At 51.5% G+C, this 18,907-nt stretch overlaps 8 protein-coding genes across 8 annotated transcripts; 4 read left to right on the top strand and 4 right to left on the bottom strand.

The window, feature by feature from the left end:
* Positions 1 to 96: 96 nt before the first annotated feature.
* Positions 97 to 1,866, top strand: N7468_000256 (sialidase family protein; the record flags this gene model as incomplete). Its single annotated transcript, XM_058469553.1, has 1 exon — positions 97 to 1,866. The coding sequence occupies one exon, from the start codon at positions 97 to 99 to the stop codon at positions 1,864 to 1,866; it is 1,770 nt and encodes a 589-aa protein (XP_058335584.1).
* A 228-nt stretch (positions 1,867 to 2,094) lies between these two features.
* On the bottom strand, positions 2,095 to 2,796 carry N7468_000255 (methyltransferase family protein; the record flags this gene model as incomplete). The annotated part of the gene is made up of 1 exon (XM_058469552.1): positions 2,095 to 2,796. One exon carries the CDS (start codon positions 2,794 to 2,796, stop codon positions 2,095 to 2,097), a length of 702 nt encoding a protein of 233 aa, XP_058335583.1.
* A 3,124-nt stretch (positions 2,797 to 5,920) lies between these two features.
* Positions 5,921 to 6,175, top strand: N7468_000254 (uncharacterized protein; the record flags this gene model as incomplete). The annotated part of the gene is made up of 1 exon (XM_058469551.1): positions 5,921 to 6,175. One exon carries the CDS (start codon positions 5,921 to 5,923, stop codon positions 6,173 to 6,175), a length of 255 nt encoding a protein of 84 aa, XP_058335582.1.
* A 339-nt stretch (positions 6,176 to 6,514) lies between these two features.
* On the top strand, positions 6,515 to 8,215 carry N7468_000253 (sugar porter family MFS transporter; the record flags this gene model as incomplete). Its single annotated transcript, XM_058469550.1, has 3 exons — positions 6,515 to 6,739; positions 6,792 to 7,700; positions 7,727 to 8,215. The coding sequence occupies 3 exons, from the start codon at positions 6,515 to 6,517 to the stop codon at positions 8,213 to 8,215; spliced, it is 1,623 nt and encodes a 540-aa protein (XP_058335581.1).
* A 489-nt stretch (positions 8,216 to 8,704) lies between these two features.
* On the bottom strand, positions 8,705 to 10,121 carry N7468_000252 (NAD(P)-dependent alcohol dehydrogenase; the record flags this gene model as incomplete). Its single annotated transcript, XM_058469549.1, has 5 exons — positions 8,705 to 8,782; positions 8,830 to 8,901; positions 8,948 to 8,998; positions 9,055 to 9,357; positions 9,417 to 10,121. 5 exons carry the CDS (start codon positions 10,119 to 10,121, stop codon positions 8,705 to 8,707), a joined length of 1,209 nt encoding a protein of 402 aa, XP_058335580.1.
* Positions 10,122 to 10,954: 833 nt separating this feature from the next.
* On the bottom strand, positions 10,955 to 12,100 carry N7468_000251 (uncharacterized protein; the record flags this gene model as incomplete). Its single annotated transcript, XM_058469548.1, has 1 exon — positions 10,955 to 12,100. The coding sequence occupies one exon, from the start codon at positions 12,098 to 12,100 to the stop codon at positions 10,955 to 10,957; it is 1,146 nt and encodes a 381-aa protein (XP_058335579.1).
* Positions 12,101 to 13,376: 1,276 nt separating this feature from the next.
* On the bottom strand, positions 13,377 to 14,610 carry N7468_000250 (uncharacterized protein; the record flags this gene model as incomplete). The annotated part of the gene is made up of 4 exons (XM_058469547.1): positions 13,377 to 13,952; positions 14,008 to 14,076; positions 14,142 to 14,177; positions 14,248 to 14,610. 4 exons carry the CDS (start codon positions 14,608 to 14,610, stop codon positions 13,377 to 13,379), a joined length of 1,044 nt encoding a protein of 347 aa, XP_058335578.1.
* Positions 14,611 to 17,452: 2,842 nt separating this feature from the next.
* Positions 17,453 to 17,875, top strand: N7468_000249 (uncharacterized protein; the record flags this gene model as incomplete). The annotated part of the gene is made up of 1 exon (XM_058469546.1): positions 17,453 to 17,875. One exon carries the CDS (start codon positions 17,453 to 17,455, stop codon positions 17,873 to 17,875), a length of 423 nt encoding a protein of 140 aa, XP_058335577.1.
* Between the last annotated feature and the right edge of the window lie 1,032 nt (positions 17,876 to 18,907).

Raw genomic sequence — 18,907 nt, 5'->3', positions numbered from 1 at the left:
CTGACCGTGCGCGATCGCCAAAAAGTCGAGAACTATTAAATAGCGAAGCAGCTATGCCAGGGGTGCTGTTTCCGGGATATGCTCCACGCCAAAGCCATGGTGAAGCTTACCAGCGCCTTGCGCGTGATCATCCCACTGGCCACAATTGCACCCTCAGCAGTAGCTGCCTCCCAGTTCCTCTGGCAACCTATATACAACAACGAGGCCGCGGCCTACCCGCGCGTGATCCAGCTACAGCACGCAGGCGACGCAAATGGCAAATTACTCGCGACCTTCGAACACTGGTTCCTGCAGGCAGATTACCAGACAACTGGACTGAACTCGAATGGAACGGCTAGCAGTTTTGTTGTCCGGGAGAGCGATGACCAGGGGAGTACATGGGAGACGGTGACGACCGTGTCTGCGCCGGAGGGAGTGCCAAATCTGTACTTCTACCAGCCGTTCTTGTTTGAATTTCCCCAGCAACTTGGGAATTACCCCGAGGGCACGCTGCTGCTGGTTGGGAATCTGCATGATGGGAATACTACGGCCTTTTTCTCCTGGCGTTCGATGGATCGGGGGCAGACGTGGGATGCGCTTGGTGTTTGGCAGACGGGGTATTCGCGGCCGTATGGGGCGCCGCAAGGGTACTCAGGTGGAATTTGGGAACCATTTCTGTTTTTAGACAGTAGGGATCGCCTCGTTGCTGTTTTCTCCGATGAGCGGGATTATAGCTCCCATTCGCAGATGATTGTCCATGTGGTGTCTGAGGACGGCGGGGATACTTGGAGCGATGTGGTCTGGGACGTTGCGGCGTCTGAGCAGTCGGCGCGGCCTGGTATGGCTACGGTCGCAAAAATGGACAATGGACAGTACTGGATGAGCTATGAGTGGTGCGATACGAGCATCCCAGGTGGCCTCTGTGTGGTCCATGGGAAGACGTCCCCTGACGGCGTATCGTGGAACCAGAACGACGCTGGAGTTGTTGTTTCTTCGACCGACAGCGTCGAAGCGTCGGGAACGCCTTATTCCATTTGGGATCCTGTGGGACAGCAGTTGATTGTTTCCAGCAGGTCACAGCTATGGTATTCTGCCAGTGCTGGTAAAGATAAGCCGGGACCTACGGCTGAAAATCGTCATGTCCTTCACATAAACACCAATCACGGACAAGGAGACTGGTACTGGGCTTCAGCTCCTTGGTATATCCCGGCCGGAGGGGTCTGTCCCACTGGTTACAGTCCGAATCTGCTGGCGTTGACAAACGGCAGTATTCTGCTTTCAGCGAACACGCAGGCGGACGGGGAAGAGTGTGAGGAGAGCACCGGTGCAGCACCGGTCGGAATTATGCCATACAGGTCTGACTTTGGCACCGCTGGTGACGCTGGATGGATCGAGTTCGACGGACTCTGGTCCATTTTCGAGGACCAGTTTGCCTTTTCGCCTGCAGGTGACCAGGCCACGATTGTTCTTACCGGGTCCTCTGGATGGACGGACTACCAGATTAGTGCCAATGCTATGATAACCAGTGGTTCGGGGGTCGTGGGTATCCTGGTGCGAGCGTCCAATTCAGCGACGGGTCCCAACGGCCTCAGTCGGTATGCGATTGCCCTTGACAGCAGTCGTGGGGATTTTGCACTATACCAAGTGGGTGACTTCAAGACGGATACCCTGCACTCGGAGCCCGTTCCTGGCGGCGTCCAAGTCCACCAGCAATATCATTTGTCTCTTTCTACACAGGGCAGGACTCTCGTGGCTACTTTGATTGATGGGGGAGGCACATCTACCAGCTTCACCTTTCGTGGCGGCGAGTTATTGCGTGGAGCGGCAGGCTTGTTTGGAAGTAATGGCAGCGGCTCTTTCAGGGATGTTCAAATTACCCGTGTTTGATTAGTGCTGGCCGGTATATGTACGAAGTTTATGAACGTGTACATGTGACTGGCGGGGGTGAAACATAGGATAGTGCCAATCCATGCATCGTCAAGTATCTGATGATCTTTCCTATGGTACTCCCACTGACCTTCCGTATAGGTTACACATTATGTCCTTCAGTCCCCTCGCGAGGCCCCTCTTGCAACTATAGACAGATACTTCTTGCTCCACCGGGATCTCCGCGCCTCAGAACAAGAACGGAACGAACCTTGCAGTCTTCCCATGCCACGCCTCCCACTCCTCCCCAAACTGCTCATGTAACATCTCCTCCTCATCCCCAAGACGGGCCGTAGTCAGAAAGCCCTCCACAGCAAGAATCCCCGCTAGTAACGTAAGTCCCCACCCACTCAACATTGCATAAACCCCTTCAGGGACCAAACACGCCATAACCCCATCCCACCTGAGGTGAAAGCCCTCAAGCCCCAACCCAATAAGCCACAGACCCGTATAGCTGGGATGCTGAATCCACGCATATACCCCGCTCGTAACCAGCCGCTCCGGCGCCGCAAGATGGAACGTAAACGACCGGCCCAGCCCCCCGTAAGCTGACAACCGCACTGCAGCCCCCGCATAGATACTCAGCAGCGATAGTATCGTCGTCGGGCTCCATGTAAACAAAGCCGCGTTGCAGTTCTGCGCCCGCGGACACGCCTGCCCGACGCGGGCAGGTGCGTATACGGTAAGCCCGGCTACGAGAGTATGGTATAAGATGACAGCGGTGACTCCGGTGCGGACGATGGTCGGGAAACGGCCAACGAAAATGTGCAACCGGTCTTTTACCGTGTGCTCTTTGGGTGGGGCGGTAGAGTTCGGTGGTGTGGTGCACCACGCGAAGAGGTAGGCGGCTGCCACGTTGGCGGCTATGAATGCTGGAGTTTCGAATGTCATCCTCGAGGAGTTTGTTTCCAATGGGCTTCGCGTGCCGGTACATGTTTTGTATCTGGTCTGATAGTTCGTCCTGAATCTAGTTATTAGATAGGTCGGGCTTATGCAGGGTTTGCCATGAGTGCGGGGCCGAGAGCGTGGGAGCATTCCGTGATGAAATGCGGGGTGCGCCGGTGGATCCATAGACCCGGTTGTGGCTGGAAGGGCGTTTGTTGATTCAACAACAACGGCCGTCACTGTTTGGTTTAGGGCCGTAAGGTGCGTCGCTTTGCCTGGATGGATCGATACGGGCACTAATGTAAGGGCGATCATGGAAAGACACCCCCTCTGCCTGAGTCGATGTCTTCTGCCCAATTCAGCACCCGCTAAGGTCTGACGATACTAAATAGGTGGAACTTCTGCCTAATGCTACCTGAAACATTGCACGATCGGTGGTTCAGAACAAATCATGTGGCTTTGGATTTTGCCAGTCAGATTCATAAGTTAATGCTTAAATGATGCCTATATGTCATGTGGACGGTATTTAGCTGGCAGTCTGTCATCATCTTGCCACATTTCCTTCTGAATGATCTCCGCACAATAAAGTACCAGGGCCGAATATGTTCAAAGTAAACGAAGCACGGGAGTCATTCAAGTCAGGTTCGATGTCAAGGCCAAAGTATTCAACATAGTCAAGGTAAGGATAGTGGTAGACCTCAAGTACAAAGAACAATGGAATCTTTCAAGTGTACGTGACTTTTACTGGTTTCATTATAGATCAAGAAATACTTTAGGGATAATCAGGCATGATTTCTTGCCCAATTAATATCATATGACCTGAGGATAACTGACCTGGGGGTCACTGAATTAGACATACCTCGGGAGGGGTGTCGTCCTATGATCACCCCAGGTGAAGGCAAAGGCAGTTGATTCAACAATTTTCCAGCCTTCTAGAATAATCTTGATGCAGATTTATATATTGTTGAGTGAACTGGATTATCCCTCGGGGCTGCCATCGGGGCTTTTGAAGGTTTTGTGCATCGCGCTTGGGCCTCTGCGTGCTCCTGGTCCCGGCTTCCGGCATAGTGTATTCTTGGCTGAATTCGAGGTATCTGTTCAAGGCGGAGATGGTTCGGAGAAATCCTGGGCTAGTTCTATCCAGCGTCAGTGCCTAAGGTGTTCGGCGGTAGCTTGGAGAGGCCTTGGTCCTGCAAAAAAGCCCAAGAAACTATCGCCATTAGAGGGCTAAGAATGCCGCCTGTCTTGTATGAAAGCATCTGTTCATAGACTGGTGCCGGAAAGTCTTTCAGATTTCGGCTTGGACTGGAACATTTCGTTGGAGCTGAAGCATTTGCCGTGGCGAGCAGCTCTCAGGTTGACATGGCGCGATGTACAATCGAATGGAGTCTTGGAGAATCCCAATATTGTCCCATACCATCACTCCTGATGGATTTGCAGGGTAAGAAGTCGCCAAGACTTTTGGTCCGCGAAGAATATGGTTATGATCACTGACAGAGCGAGGCTTTCAGAAATTCCACTCTAACTCGAAAACGCTTGTCTGGCTCAAGACCGGAATTTGAAGAAATAGGCTCTTGCTTCTACAAATCACGGTTCGCCTACGGCTCAAATTTGGATGCGAATCTCGTATGCTTAGTAGCAGCCGGGTAATTGAGCGTTGGAATCCATTGGATCCTCCCCGAGCGCCGTCTGCTTAAATTCTTCACGGGGCGTGGTCCAGAACACGTTCCGGAACCAGGCCGAGCCAGAAATCCCCGCCATCCATACCCAGGAGCTCGCGGGCCCATAATCCCCGGCTTGCTGGGATACCGAGCTTAACTAAAAGCACTCACCGGAACGGCTCTGGCTTGTCGGGATCAAGAGTCTGGAGAGCGACACGGGGAAAGCTGGAGACCCGACGTGGAGTCCGCTCAAACGGCCTGGAGATGCGGGTGATTGGTCCGCATCTCCGGGGTTTGTCCGTGAAGCTTTGCTCTGTTTTACTCCCACACGGGACCATGAGACGCTCGGATTCGGGTTTTCCACGCAAAATTACGAAAGTGGTAGTTTCCCGCGGCTGTCCATGCTTGAATGTAAGTTCTGAAAATTGCAACCTAGGTGATTCCAAGCGCGTCCTCAAGCCTGCTTCCAAAGCTGGATTCTCTACCAACGGGGGTTTGCAAGGATAAGGTGACAGAGCGTCTCCTGCAAGCTTTTCATCCATACCCCGCCCGGGAGGCAGTATGCAAACTATGGAAGGGCAAGCATGAACCACCTAATCGCCTTCCTAATTGGGATTGGCTAGGCCAAGACGGAGGAATTGCGTCGAGTGCAGAAGGCTTAGGGTTTGAGACTCTTTACTCGAATTTTCAGTCATCCCCATCTTCTTTGCTGAGCGCTTATGGCTCATCGCGCAAAGGCCAGCTCCCGCACAATCACATGACCATTTCTGCAGCTTTCCAACTTCCTATTGTTAAGATGTAGACCCTATGACGGCTGTAGCGTCCCATCGGTAGCCTCCACAATGCCAGTGCTACAAATCGTACGGTGGCTTCAAGATAGTTTCTTGACTGAAAGGACCATGCGGGACACGGTGCCACTGAACCCAAAAGCCGCGCCTTACGCGAAACTTATTAATTGCTGTAATCAATTCTTATTCCTCGGCCGATGGACCCTCCAACGTGGAAGTGGGGTCTCAATGGCACGTCAATTCTGTTTTTGTATGGTCTGCCCAGAGTCAATATTAACTCGCGGGGGCCGCCTGGGCCCCCTTGACCAATCGCCCGGTTCAGCAACCAGGCTCGACACGACTGGCAGGTGGGACAGTTTCGCACGGTTAACCACGTTTTACCATGTACTTTTATTAGCATGACGCTAAGACTGTTCTGTGGCGTGCCCAGAGAGCAAGTTTAATGAGGGGAATACAGAGCGTGCATTAGTCCGCTCCTTTAGCTTCTTAGCTTCTCCCACAGGTCAGGCGAGGTCACGCGCAGAGCAGACTAAGTATAGACTGCGATGGAATGGCCGCAGGAAGACGGAATGCCGAAGCGTTTGCAGCCCCGAAGTCACGAAGAAGAAAAAAGAAAATGTGGCGCAATCGGGTTCCCTGGCCAATCAGACGCTAAAGCTCCCACGTTGAGGCCCGAAACGAATGGATCCGGAGCCGAAAACCCCAGACTGGTCGCCAGCCGAGACTCTGTTTGGCTCGTCTATTTTCGCGAGATCGGTGCACCACCAATCAGAGCGGCTTCTCGCAGCCCCTGCGCGGGGCCGTGGCGGTCTCCCGCCAATGGGGATGGCCGCTTCTTTTTACCCCTGCGGTCGGCTCCGTGCAGACCAGGAACATCCCCGGTTTCGGTCGCATGGCAATTTTCCATGCGTTTTGGGACTGCTGCTCCGGCATTAGGCTGGATTGGACTTAGACTCTCGCCCAGTCCATGGGTCTGTGAAAATTTAGCTGGTCATGAGCCGCTTTCGCGTGTCTAACCGATGCCCCGGGGTAGCCGGGGTTGATCTGGGGTTGTAGATCGGAGCCGAGTCTGTCTTTTCCAGTTTCCCAAATGCGTTGGACAACAACTATATAACATTCCTGCTTTCCCACGTCAATTTTCTGCATTCATCATCCTTACCTATAATATCACCCTACTTGAGCACTGATATATCACGACCCTTGTGCATCTTTCAAAGACCAATTGCTCGGTCCCTTGATCTTCTATCGAGCCTAGTCACTTCTCAAACGTACCCAATGACCGACACAAACGGCGTTCCCGAGGTGTCTGCGACGGCTCTCGCCCCGATGCAGAGCCCGTCGCAGAGCCTCGAGGGTGAGCGTCTTGAGGCGCCGGTCACTTGGAAGACCTACCTCATGTGCGTCTTCGCTGCCTTTGGCGGTATCTTTTTCGGATATGACTCGGGATACATCAACGGTGTCCTTGGCATGGACTACTTCATTGAGACTTTTGAGGGCTTGGTAAGTTCACCGCTGCAGCAGTGCAGTTTGACTGGTGCTAACCCCATTCCAGGACAAAGCCACCACCCCTCCCGACCAATTCGTGATTCCCTCTTCCCGCAAATCCCTGATTGTCTCCATCCTCTCTGCTGGTACTTTCTTCGGTGCGATCATCGCTGGGGATCTGGCCGATTGGTTTGGTCGTCGGACCACGGTCATTGCTGGCTGCGTCGTCTTCACTGTGGGTGTTGTCTTACAGACTGCCTCGACCAGCATTGGCCTGCTCGTGGCTGGTCGTTTGATTGCCGGATTCGGAGTGGGATTCGTCTCTGCCGTCATCATTCTGTACATGGCAGAGATCTCTCCTCGCAAAGCGCGTGGTGCGATTGTCTCTGGGTACCAATTCTGTGTTACCATCGGTCTCATGTTGGCTTCTTGCGTCGACTACGGCACCGAGCACCGCTCTGACTCGGGCTCCTACCGGATCCCGGTCGGTCTGCAATTGCTGTGGGCGACGATCCTTGCCACCGGTCTCTTGTTCCTCCCCGAGTCCCCTCGCTACTTCGTTCGCAAGGGTGACAAGGAGAAGGCCCGTCAGTCTCTGTCCCGTCTGCGCGGTCAGCCCATCGACTCCGAGTACATCTCCATTGAACTCACCGAGATTGACGCCAACCTCCAGTATGAGATGCAGGCCATCCCCCAAGGTGGCTACTTCAGCAGCTGGGCCAACTGCTTCCGCGGCAGCATCTTCTCGCCGAACAGCAACCTGCGCCGCACCGTTCTCGGTACTTCCCTCCAGATGATGCAGCAATGGACCGGTGTCAACTTCGTCTTCTACTTCGGGACCACCTTTTTCACCCAGCTCGGCACGATCTCCAACCCCTTCCTGATCAGCATGATCACCACCATCGTCAACGTCTGCTCCACCCCCATCTCCTTCTACGCCATCGAGAAGCTCGGTCGCCGCCCCTCCTCCTGTGGGGTGCCCTCGGCATGGTCGTCTGCCAGTTCATCGTTGCCATCATCGGCGTCACCGATGGCCAGAACCCCCACGCCGTCAGCGCGATGATCGCCTTCATCTGCATCTACATCTTCTTCTTCGCTAGCACTTGGGGCCCCGGTGCCTGGGTCGTCATCGGCGAGATCTACCCCCTCCCTATCCGCTCTCGCGGCGTCGCGCTCTCCACCGCCTCCAACTGGCTCTGGAACTGCATTATCGCCGTCATCACCCCTTACATGGTTGACACCGACCAGGGCAACCTCGGGGCCAAGGTGTTCTTCATCTGGGGGTCTCTTTGCACTTGCGCTTTCGTCTACACTTACTTCTTGATCCCTGAGACCAAGGGACTGACCCTGGAGCAGGTCGACAAGATGATGGAAGAGACTACCCCGCGTACTTCGAGCAAATGGAAGCCTCACTCTACCTTTGCTGATGATATGGGTGTCACGGATGAGAAGGCCGTGGTTGCTCCCAAGGTCGCTCACGTTGAGGTCTAAGGGTTTGAAGTGATGCATTGCATCTTGGGCGGTGTTCGGTGACTTTGTTTTGTTCAGCGGAATACCTCATCTTATGTGATATGTGTGAATGGTCATGCTTTTTGCTACTTGAAATTGTCTTTGCTCTGGTTGGATAGCTTATGTAATTTTATATCCTCGCTCATGGATTATATTCAACTTCTGAATCCTGGCTTCTTTCCTGTATTCATTGTGGCTTCTGTAGTTGATGGTATGTAGTATGAGTTTGCCAGGGCTATTGCACTGATCCTATTTGACCCAGCTTCTGCCTCCATATCTTTCCCTTGGATGGGCAGTGGGCCTCCAGGGACTTTTTAACTGGCTTTCGCGTCTGCCAGCAACAGCGCTGCCTAAGCTACTACTCACAGTAGGAGGTGATGCAATCAACCTTCGTATCGACTTATGATACGAGTTAACAATATGATATTTTATGGAACTTATCTGTTTTCAACTTCTATTCTCTATGCCTCCTTAAGATTCCCATACCAAAACCGGCTTGATTGACCCGCCCGCGTGCATACTTTCGATGGCTGTTTCAAACTCAGAGACCTGATCGTGTTAGTAATCCCTAATATATTCTACTGGGATCCACGTACATCGAAAAAATCAATCATTCTGTCAATTGGGAAAAGGCCCTCTCGGTACCACTGAATCATTTGCGGAATAGCCTAGCCGCGTTAGTCTGGGGTTGAAACTCCTCGACAACCGGCTCACCTTTTTGGGCGCACAATCTCCTTCAATGCATCCCAGAATAGCCCGGCCAGACTGCGAATGCAGATACGCTGTTAGCTTCCAAGGCGCAAAGGAGGATAGATTCTTACGTTGATGTGAGCAGTGACATTGATGTTAAGGGTATATGCCGGCGGCGGAATGCCAATAGTAACAAACTTGCCCAGCGTATACGTCGCCTGGAGACTTTGCTCCATGATCAAGGGCACGCCAGTAGTATCGATGGCAATAGAAGCGCCGTTCGGCACAATCTTCCGCACTGCGGCATCGAGGGTAGTGAACCCCTCATGACTGGTATTGATCGTGTAAGTGGCCCCCAACTCGGTGGCTAGATCAAGGCGACTCTGCGTCCGGTCGACCGCTATGATTGCTTTACACTTCTTGATCTTTGCCGTCTGATCCCCATAGTCCGGGTTAGAGTCTGGATGGCAACAGGGGTGTCGAGGATGCTCACCATGAGCGCAGCCATCCCTACAGCACCCATCCCAGCAATCATGACGATATCCTTCGGCCCCGCCTGCGTGGTATTCTCAATCGCGCCCATCCCGGTCTGGAATCCACACCCCAGAGTTGCAAAGAGCTTCAATTCATCGATGCTCTGGATAAGGCCCTTGGCGTTAACAGCGGACTTTGTGCTGACGACAGTCTGTTGCACGAAACTAGACTGTCCAAAGTACGACGCCCAAATCCTCTCGCCATCCCGCCGGGTCATCGCTTTCGAGCTCCCGACATAATTCAGTTGCGCAAATGAGTCGCAATAGGCCGGGTGATTGGCCTCGCATTGCTGGCATGAAGAGCACGAGTTGAACGATAGCAGGACTGGGTCGCCCACGGCAAGGTCTTGGACGTTAGGGCCGATAGCCCGGGTGATTCCCGCACCTGAGGCCGCCCTAGACATTACTATTTGATGCAATTGAAGATAGATTCTTGGGGTGGTTTTACCTTCATGGCCCACTGCTTTCGGGTACTGAATGTCTAGTGTGCCTGTCGGAACTGAACCGAGAACGATATCCGTATGGCATATCCCAGTTGCGATAATCTCGACGGCAATTTCGTTCTCTCCTAGTGATGCAGAATCGACCTGGATCTCTTCCAGAGTCCAGTTTCTTTTGGAAGGCTCTTTTGGCTCAAGAGCGATAATCGCTTTTGTGGTTGTCATTGCTTCGGGTACAGCTCCGTTGACTTCCAGATGGGACGAACAGCACTAGTTCTGCGTGTGGTTGATAATAAAGTAGTGCATGAATCCATGATCCTTGCTGACGGGCGGTTATACTTTCCCCACATTATTTGTTGTTGTTTCGAGATCCGAGGTTCAACCCCGCATTACATCGCGATCATTCCCCCGCAACTGGGGAGCCAGGCCGAGGGTTCTGCATGAGTTCCCCACATGGCTCGACTCTAATTCCACAGCTCCTTTGCACGCCGCGAAACACCTTGTAGAATCACTCCAACCAATTTGTCGTGGCACTTGATTTGCAATGGCCTGTATCGTCTTGAGACCGCATTGTGACTACAAAAACGAAGGCGAAGAAAAGCTCTGTGTATTTATCCTTGTAAGTGCCACCGGTAACAGTCCTGGGAAATAGCCTTCAAGATTCTCAGCCGACCCGTAATATGAAACCGATGAACTGCTATTTGGTCACCGGGCCTGCCGTGATGAAATTGCTCTCCTAATGGCTTCACAACCTTTCACGTGGACAACTAGACCATATTGCTGGGAGGCAGCTATCTGAATGCGGAAAGCTGATTAAAGGCGCTTCCAAATGGCCCCGGGGAAGAGATCTACTCGAGCTGGTAGAAGTGAATTTGTCCCATTAAGTTACACCAGGCATCTGCCAAAACGGTCTTTGTTACGTTCGCAATCGAGGCAGCCCATGAGACTAGGAGCTTATTGTGAAACCATCTGCATCTTGTAAAGAATACCGAGGTAGCTTGTATACTACTGACGCTGGAAAGACATCCGTCATTCTCGCACTCTTCAATTCTGCGGTATTACAACGTCGCATCCAGAAATTCCTCTTCAGAGTCCAAAGACTCCGAATACACATCCGGCAACTTTCGCTCGTCCGCTCCCATCTGATCTTTCAATCTGCTTCGCCGAACGATGGTTTCCAGCCCTTCCCCAATATCCCTCGAACATTCCAAGTCGTCTCGAATCATAGCTTCCTTCGCATTCTTTTCCCAAACGTCCAACTCACTACGACGCCTTTTTATCTCCTTGAGTTGATCAAGCAGTCGCTTTTCCAAAAGATTCTTATTGCGCTGGAGCTCTTCAATCGCGGATCGCAGCTCCCGTCGTAGACTCCCCACCTTTTCTGACCGCGTCAGGTCTTCCAGGGCTTCCAGGAAAAGCTGTGCATTCTCAGCAAGCCGTTCCACGCCCGCGGCAGTTTTGCGAAGGCGGTGCACAGCAGAATGGCGGAGTTCTCGGAGGAGGCCAATAAAGTCACTAAGTGGGGCTTTGAGAGCGCTGGCCAGCGGCGTCGACTGGCAAGAGAGTATCTTGGTCCACTCGGTCAGTTCGACCGCCTCCGGACAGTCCCATCCTTTCCGTGTCAAAAGTTGAGGGAGATGTTGCTGAGCGAACGCGAAGCAGCTCTCTTCAAGTAACTCTTGTATAGTCGTCAAAACGAGGTGCTGACACCGATAGTGAATATAAACGGGATAGAGCGATTGCACGCCTAGAGCAGAACCGGTACCCTTCTCTGGAACGATCGCCGGCATAAGGTGACTATCGCCCAATCTTCCTTCACCGTTGGATTCGGTGTGTGGAATGATGGCGGTCTCTTTTGAAGCCTCCCTGTCAGAGATTTCCCGCACCGTGCTGGCCTCATCCCGCGCGGCTTCTTCCTCTGAGGCTTCTCTCTCAGCACTCTGGGTTGGCGACACGTCGAATAACTCTGGAAATCGGATTTTCGCTTTCAAGGTCGAGTCAAAGACTTCTTTCTCCAGAAGCTTCTTCGCCACGGTGCTAGTGCGATTAATATCATGTTCTCGTAGGATATCGGTGAGAGCAATTTCATGTTGTTTGATTAATGCCTTGACCGTCTTCAGTTTTCGGACCTGAGAATTGGCGCCTCGAAAGATATGCTGGCAGGCCAAGTATATGAGCCTCTCGTCTGGATCGCATTGTGTCATGTTTGCAGCTCGATGATTGCCTCCAAGGAACCAAGGTCTGCCATAATCTTATATGGTAGTCGTACTCAGAGTCATTACTGTTCCCTTGACGCAAATGGACGTCAACCGCGTTAAGAACCCGCATATAGATCTACCTGTAATATGATGTTTCGAGCTACGCCTGATCGAAACCACTATGGCTGTATAGGTTGATGGAGCCCGCCGTGACTCAGGAATGTAGTTGCCAACTCCCCCGGCACAAAGTGAGTGGCACATTCCATAGATGTAACCTTCTCACTTCCCGTATCCAACGATAATCCGCCTCAGAGAACCCTTCATACCATGACTGGAATATCACAGAGATAAGATTGGTGGGCTGAGGGACAAGCAAGCGAGAATGCAAAAAATCACACGTATGCCAAATCCGAGCAGTTGTCTTCATTCCCTGCTCCTTTGCCGGTTGATTTGGTCGTCTACCTCAATAATTCCGGAGAAAAATCAAAGGGCTGACTGCATGCAGAGTATACCCTGGTGAAATTCTCGGTGGAATCAAGCACCACGAAAGATAAGGGAGACTCGATTCACCACTGAATATCTTCCGAGAAATATTCCTAATGTCCTTCTTGTATAGCCTTCTCCGTTTTCTGCATCTACATTCCTAATGCATGTCATTCCGAGCCCAATGAGCAACCATATTCTCCCAAGTAATGAAATCCAAAACCCTCTGCCTACTCGCTGAGCTCGGGCCCGATTCCAGGGCGTCTTCGAACATGCGTTGTATTTTATACCTTGCAAAGTGGCACATCATTGCAACATCGTTCATAGTCAGACCCAAACCGTCTTCACGAACGACCCAGACATTCCCTGTCTCGGTACTCCAGTACATTAGTGTCGTGCCCCATTTGTTCTCCCAAGAATCAGTTCTTCTCGTCAAGGAAGCAATATTAGGATTGTTATCTGCCGTCATGGCCTTGTCCCATCCTGGCGGGTTGGGCCTCTGGTCCGAAGAAAATTCCCGTCTTAAGATACGTGCATCAACTGGTCGTACTTGCACTACATGTACTATCCATCAGGAATGGTATTTTATTTGATCAAGTCCGGGGATGCTATCATCCAGGCTATAAACAGGGTATTGATGGGCATTGATGTCCAAACATGACTGGGAATAGATTGGGAAGTAGCAGTGACAGTAGCAGTGACAAAGGCGATAATCCCACTAGAATCCTCCTTTACGAATAACGCCATGGCCGTGCGGAAAGAGTACAGTTAACCCATAATAAATATTAAAGCAATTGATTTAGTACCGGTCCGGGTATTGTGCAGGGGGGTCATAAGCCGGAAGCTCAGTAGGAGTTTTGTTCCGTGAAATGGACCCCTCATAGCCTCCCGACAACCGCTGCTGCTGACTCCGGGGGGCAGACATTGAAGTATCTGGTGCCTCTGAAAATCGCTGTTCCTGCGGGAACTCGCCCCATTGCCCAGTCTCCAGGGGGGGCGATCCAAGAGCAGTGCTGGCCGCCTCGGTCTCGCTCTTGCGGTTCCAATGATTGGTGGACCCGGCCGTCGACATAGCCCAGTCGGTCGTCCGTTCGGTGCGGTTGTCTTGCGAGGTCATCCATTTCTGGTAAACACGGTTGCGGCCGAGAACGAAGAATAGAGCACCCAGGATGGCGAGGAAGGCGACGATGGCAATGACGATGCCGGCGATTGCGCCTCCGCTGAGACCGTGGTGACCGCTGCTGGGTGAGGTGGAGGTGTTCGTGCCGTCTCCTTCCGAGTCACTTCCCTCCGCTGGGAAGGATTGGCCAGGGACTGTCATGACTGGGTAATTCAGAGCGGCTTTGTATTGTGACTCGAATGTTTGCGACGAGTTCTTTTGGCTGTTAGGAAATGATGCACAGTTGCAACGGGATATGTTTGAGACGTACCTGGTTGATGACACCAACCATTCCATTCTGTAAACAAGATCCGATTGCTGTGCAGTAGAAAAAGGTTGGCTGGAGTTATCTTGAGTATCAGTAATTTTCAAGACGTGCAATGGTCGAGGTGGACGAAGGCTTACCTCGGTATCATTGACTAGCAACGACCATGTTGGAGGCTAAGCATTAACGATTAGTTAGTTAGTTCTAGTGCTTGCGTAAGTTCCGTAGAGATCGCGTAGGACCTACATCACCGATGAGCTGTCCATTGCCATCCTCATCAAAGTCATTGAAACTGCCGGACCAAAATTCGCCGGAACTTGCTGGCACGCACGGTGCGAGATAGTCGGCCTTTGCGACAGAGTGGTTTGTCGGATAGAATTCGAATAGAACGGTATCACCTGGGTTTGCTGTGATGTTTGAAGGGACGAACGCATGCGGGCTGATCTTTGCTCCCACGGTGACTGTATGTGTTACGGCCGCCGTGGAGGTTGCTCGAGGAAGTAACTTTGGACGTGCTGTAATGGCGGGATCTTGAGGTAAAGCGTTTACCATCGACAAAAGAGCAAGCGAGGCCGCCAGAAGGCTCAAAGCCGAACATGCAACCCGCATATTGCTGGGCGGTCCAGTGTCAGCTGCGGTATACAAGTTCTCCCAACCAGGTGAGAAGTCGAGACGAAAGTTCCAAACTTGAGAAAAGAAGTCTACAGGCGAGAGTCCATCGTGTGGCCCCCTTACGGGGGGCCTGTGGGCGCAGCTTTGGAAAAGTGGAAAGCCGAGCCTTGCTTTGCCATTTCCGCGTCTCTTTGCTCACGTCAGAACTGAGGCGCTCTAGAAGAGGCTTTGTCTTTCCCTGAATTGAGCTATTGCGGGCCTGACGAGCGCCGTAATTGGGCTGCTCTGTTAGCCGCAATTCGAGGGTCCACCCACGCCACGCTCTAATTGCCGGGTAGGGGGCTTAGGGCTCTAAGGATTCGGCCGCTAGTGCACGCCTCCGGCTCCACTGAAGTACCCCACCCGATTCGAGTTCTTTTGTCCTTCACCTCTTTTCTCGGGGTTGAACCGGCGCAGGCAATCAGGGTATGTTTGAAACTGATTCACATCAGTCTTTATTAAGTCTTGGGAGCGCCCTCATGAACCATGGGTTACTGGATCGTTTGCTCTTCCGGGTCGGATCCGTAAGTCGCAGCGATCCCTGTTGCTCGTATCCAATAAATCCTGTACACATGGCTCCCGTGAGCTAGAACCGCCTCCCCCTCTTTACGGTTGCGACCTCCGAAATAGCCAACTTTGGATCCTTGGAATTTCCTACTCAACCCCAAAGGATTTCATCCACAATAAGGGCCAGGCTTTCATATGTGGCCTCGAACATTTCCACGCCGAAAGTCCATTCAATGTCCAAATGAAGCAACTCATACTCATCATCCCTGTCTCACATGAAAGTCCAGAGCTGAGTATCTCTTCGCAGCCACTTCTGCACCTAGACATGCAAATTGTACATTTGAAAGAGATGCGGCCTTACAACCAATCGAGCGGCGTATTTCGATCGGGCCTTAGAAACCCCAGGGCCTGTGCCCCCCTAAACTCAGCAAGCGATCCTTCCCCCATTGAACCATTCCATTGAACCCTGATCTAGTAACTTCGCAGTAAAGCTTTAGAATCTTCCATGTATTTCATGCTGATCGTCGGGAATCCCGGGGCTCGGACCTAGCCCAGTCTGGGCTCAACGGGGCTTTGTAAGGCTCACTGGAGTTTCTGCTTTGGACTAGCTTAGCTGTCTTGGTGTCCAGCTAGCCCCTTCTGCGTAAAATATCGCGAGTTATACCCATCGGCATTGAGCCCACACCGAAAACTCTGCATTGCAGTCTTTCACCCAAAGAAGGGCTTATCGCTTCTGTGTAGAGTATACATCCATGGATCTGACATGTTGGCTATGGGCCCATACCCGTCTCGGATATCCGCCGTACTCGTGAGGTGGGAACCAAGCAGCTTACCAATATAGAAGAAAAGCCTAGATTTAGATGGTTGGTTGCTCAATGGGATTCAGGATCTTAACCACAAGGCTTAGCCCCTTGCCATCTCTAAAAGTAAGATTTAGACTCTTTCCCAATACGTAAAGGGTCGGGAGCCAGGCTTACTCTGACCCGTGAGGTTACTCCTAAGTCCCTCTCTGGATGTTTGATTCGGGAACCCCAGCGAAAATTCCTTTCATTCCTTCTGGCTTCTGGTTCCGCTGGAAAGTCCCACTCTCATGGCCAGGGACATCGTGTTCCGTGCAGATCGTGGAGAAGAATTGCCGCCCCCACAAAGCGAATCCAGCTCAGCCGCCCGCAGCCAATTTCCTCTTTGGTGGGGCAATCATTTTCTCTTCCCTCAGATCCGTCCTTGCAAACATGGTGAGAGCAAGTAACAATTAAGGCACCATGTACTGCTAGCAATACCGTCTGGTGGAGTCAACCCGTAATAACCTGGCAGCCGCATGTGAGGACTGCTATTCTGCAGTTGCCGCAACGCGATCCCACGAGAGCAAGGCTACAGCAGTCCCCTATTATTTGACAAAAGTTCCACTATCGGCCAATCATCCCTTCCGAGTCACAGACTCCGCCAGATAGGGCAAGGCAGAATTCAGAGAATGCCTTGTTCGAGCCCAAAGTCACTAGCTCCGACGGAGAGTTATTTTAATATGTCGCCCTTCACTCTGTCATACTGACATGGCATATCTGGCAGACAGAAAGAAAAACAACCAAAAGCTTCGAGCGGCGTCCAGTCCGAGGACGCGAAGTAGTTCAGTGCAGGCGAAGCCCTACCACTCACCTGAACGCAAGGGCGCCAGCCCTTTTTAGAGCTCAACAAAGAAAAGCATAAATGGTGCTTTGGCTACTGCGTCCTCGGATAAGATATCGTGCTCGAGTGGGACGTTCGAGGATTCGCGGCGCGCAGAACAAAGCACCTCAAGTTGGAAAGAACCAGCTAAGAACGCAATATAATTGGACTAGAACTAGTGTATTTACCTTCGGGCTTTATTAATCAAAGATTCAGGGATTGTTATTACCCCGCCAATACGTGCTGTCTTAAAATAGCACATTGGGTTTACTCCGTAGCAACATCCGCGAGGACAACATCATTCAGGGACCAAATATCAAGTTTTATGTTCATCTTCAACCAATTAAAGCAAAGACATTTATCTACTAGAGAGGTTATGCATCTCAAAATATCCAAGTTCAGCCTGACAGGCGTGTTATCTCGTTGCCTGGGGCCTGTGGCGGAGCAAAGCTATGCTAGGGCCCCCCGTACAACAGGCACCAGTCATAACATGATCGATAGAAATGCAGATAATCACATCCTGTATATTGTAACTTCATAAGGGAGGCCTTCGCATCTGTTTGGCAACTGCTGTTCTTGTCTTCGATATTCATCCGGTCTACATTCAGCCAGTCCCAAACTTAGAACCACCATGGGCAACTCACCCGCGCCGCCTGTTACTTCAACTGAAGAGGTCCCATCCTACCAAGAACTCTACGAAGAGCCTCCAACCCATCCAGCTACCGGGGTAATCTATTCCTCCCGCCCAGAAAACATTAGAACCTTTTTTCGCTCATTCTTCTCTTCTGCGACCCAGTACTCGCGCATTATTCCGGAGGACAACGCTGATGTCGAGTACAATGCACACTCCCACGTCTCCCACTCAACCCCGATTGCGCTAGTCGAGCGCAACCCTGGCAGAGACCATACACACTGCGAGGTTTGCGATAAGATCATGGAACGGACCCATGCGCGACAGAACCGGGCGGCCATATGCAAGACGGTCTCCAAGACGTTTATTATTCTGGGACTGTGGCTGACGCTGTTTGGGATCTTTGCCGTCATTTTCATCTAAGAGATCATATCTGTGTAGTCAAGGAGTTGATATTCAGTGGCGATTTCAAATTGACGGAATTACCTTGAGTTTCTGCCAGATTGGGTTAGCTGGAGCCATCCATATATTTCACTACTTCGTCGAAATTGAACGGTTTAAGGGTACAGTAGTACGACCGATGGTTCTGACTTTCTATTCCCTCGACAATACACTTTCTCTCTCCTACCGAAGGAATATGACTTTGAGGTCAAAATTTCAGGTTCGAACGACCACCCTCAACATGAAGCGGTCGCACGACCTCCAAAAGATCGTCCCATCTTTGGTAGCTCTAGACCTCACCGCCCCGTACATCAATCACTTCCATGTGCCGATTTTGTTTGCTACATTTGAAGATGGCCAACCTACAAGATCTTCTCCTCTCACCTTGGAGATCCACTTTCCACACCACTTTCAAGCTTTTACTCTTTTGACAACTTTAAAATGTCACGACCTTATCCTAACACTCCGAGTTTCCATGTCCTCATCACCTTGAAGCTCTTACTCTTCTGACAATTTCAGAATTTCACAACCTTATCCTACCGCTCTGAGTTTCCATATCCTCACAAACTTGAAGCTCTTACACTTTTGACTACTTCACAACGTCTTGGGTAACTTGAATACTCCTCTCCCAGAAACGACACATGGCTAACATTGTGTGGCCAGTTTGAGCCTTGTATCACACACGAGACAAATTCCCTATACCTCACGAGAATGACCAAATAGTTTCGTGTCCCACATTATCTCTCACTTTTATATTGCTTCCACTCATATCCCAACTATTCCCTCTTTACGATGGCTCGGAAACACAGAGTCCAGCCTCCTTCTTCTGGAGCCCCCCAAGGGAGAACACAGTCAACGCTGAATCCACTGATACGAAACACGGAGCAATACCATACTGTTATGTTTAGCAGGAACCTATCTCTATCCTATCTCTATCTACACCTCAAACAGATGATGGCGTTGCAAAATCCGAGATTAACCTCATCCGCACCGCAGGACCGACAGACAAGAAAT

The sequence above is a fragment of the Penicillium chermesinum genome (genome assembly GCF_028974085.1).
Source record: "Penicillium chermesinum strain IBT 19713 chromosome Unknown utg000001l:1.0-1975020.0:1.0-1976611.0, whole genome shotgun sequence".
NCBI lineage: Eukaryota > Fungi > Ascomycota > Eurotiomycetes > Eurotiales > Aspergillaceae > Penicillium > Penicillium chermesinum.
Note: the sequence above shows the minus strand (reverse complement) of the source record. Positions and strands in the feature narration are given on the sequence as shown.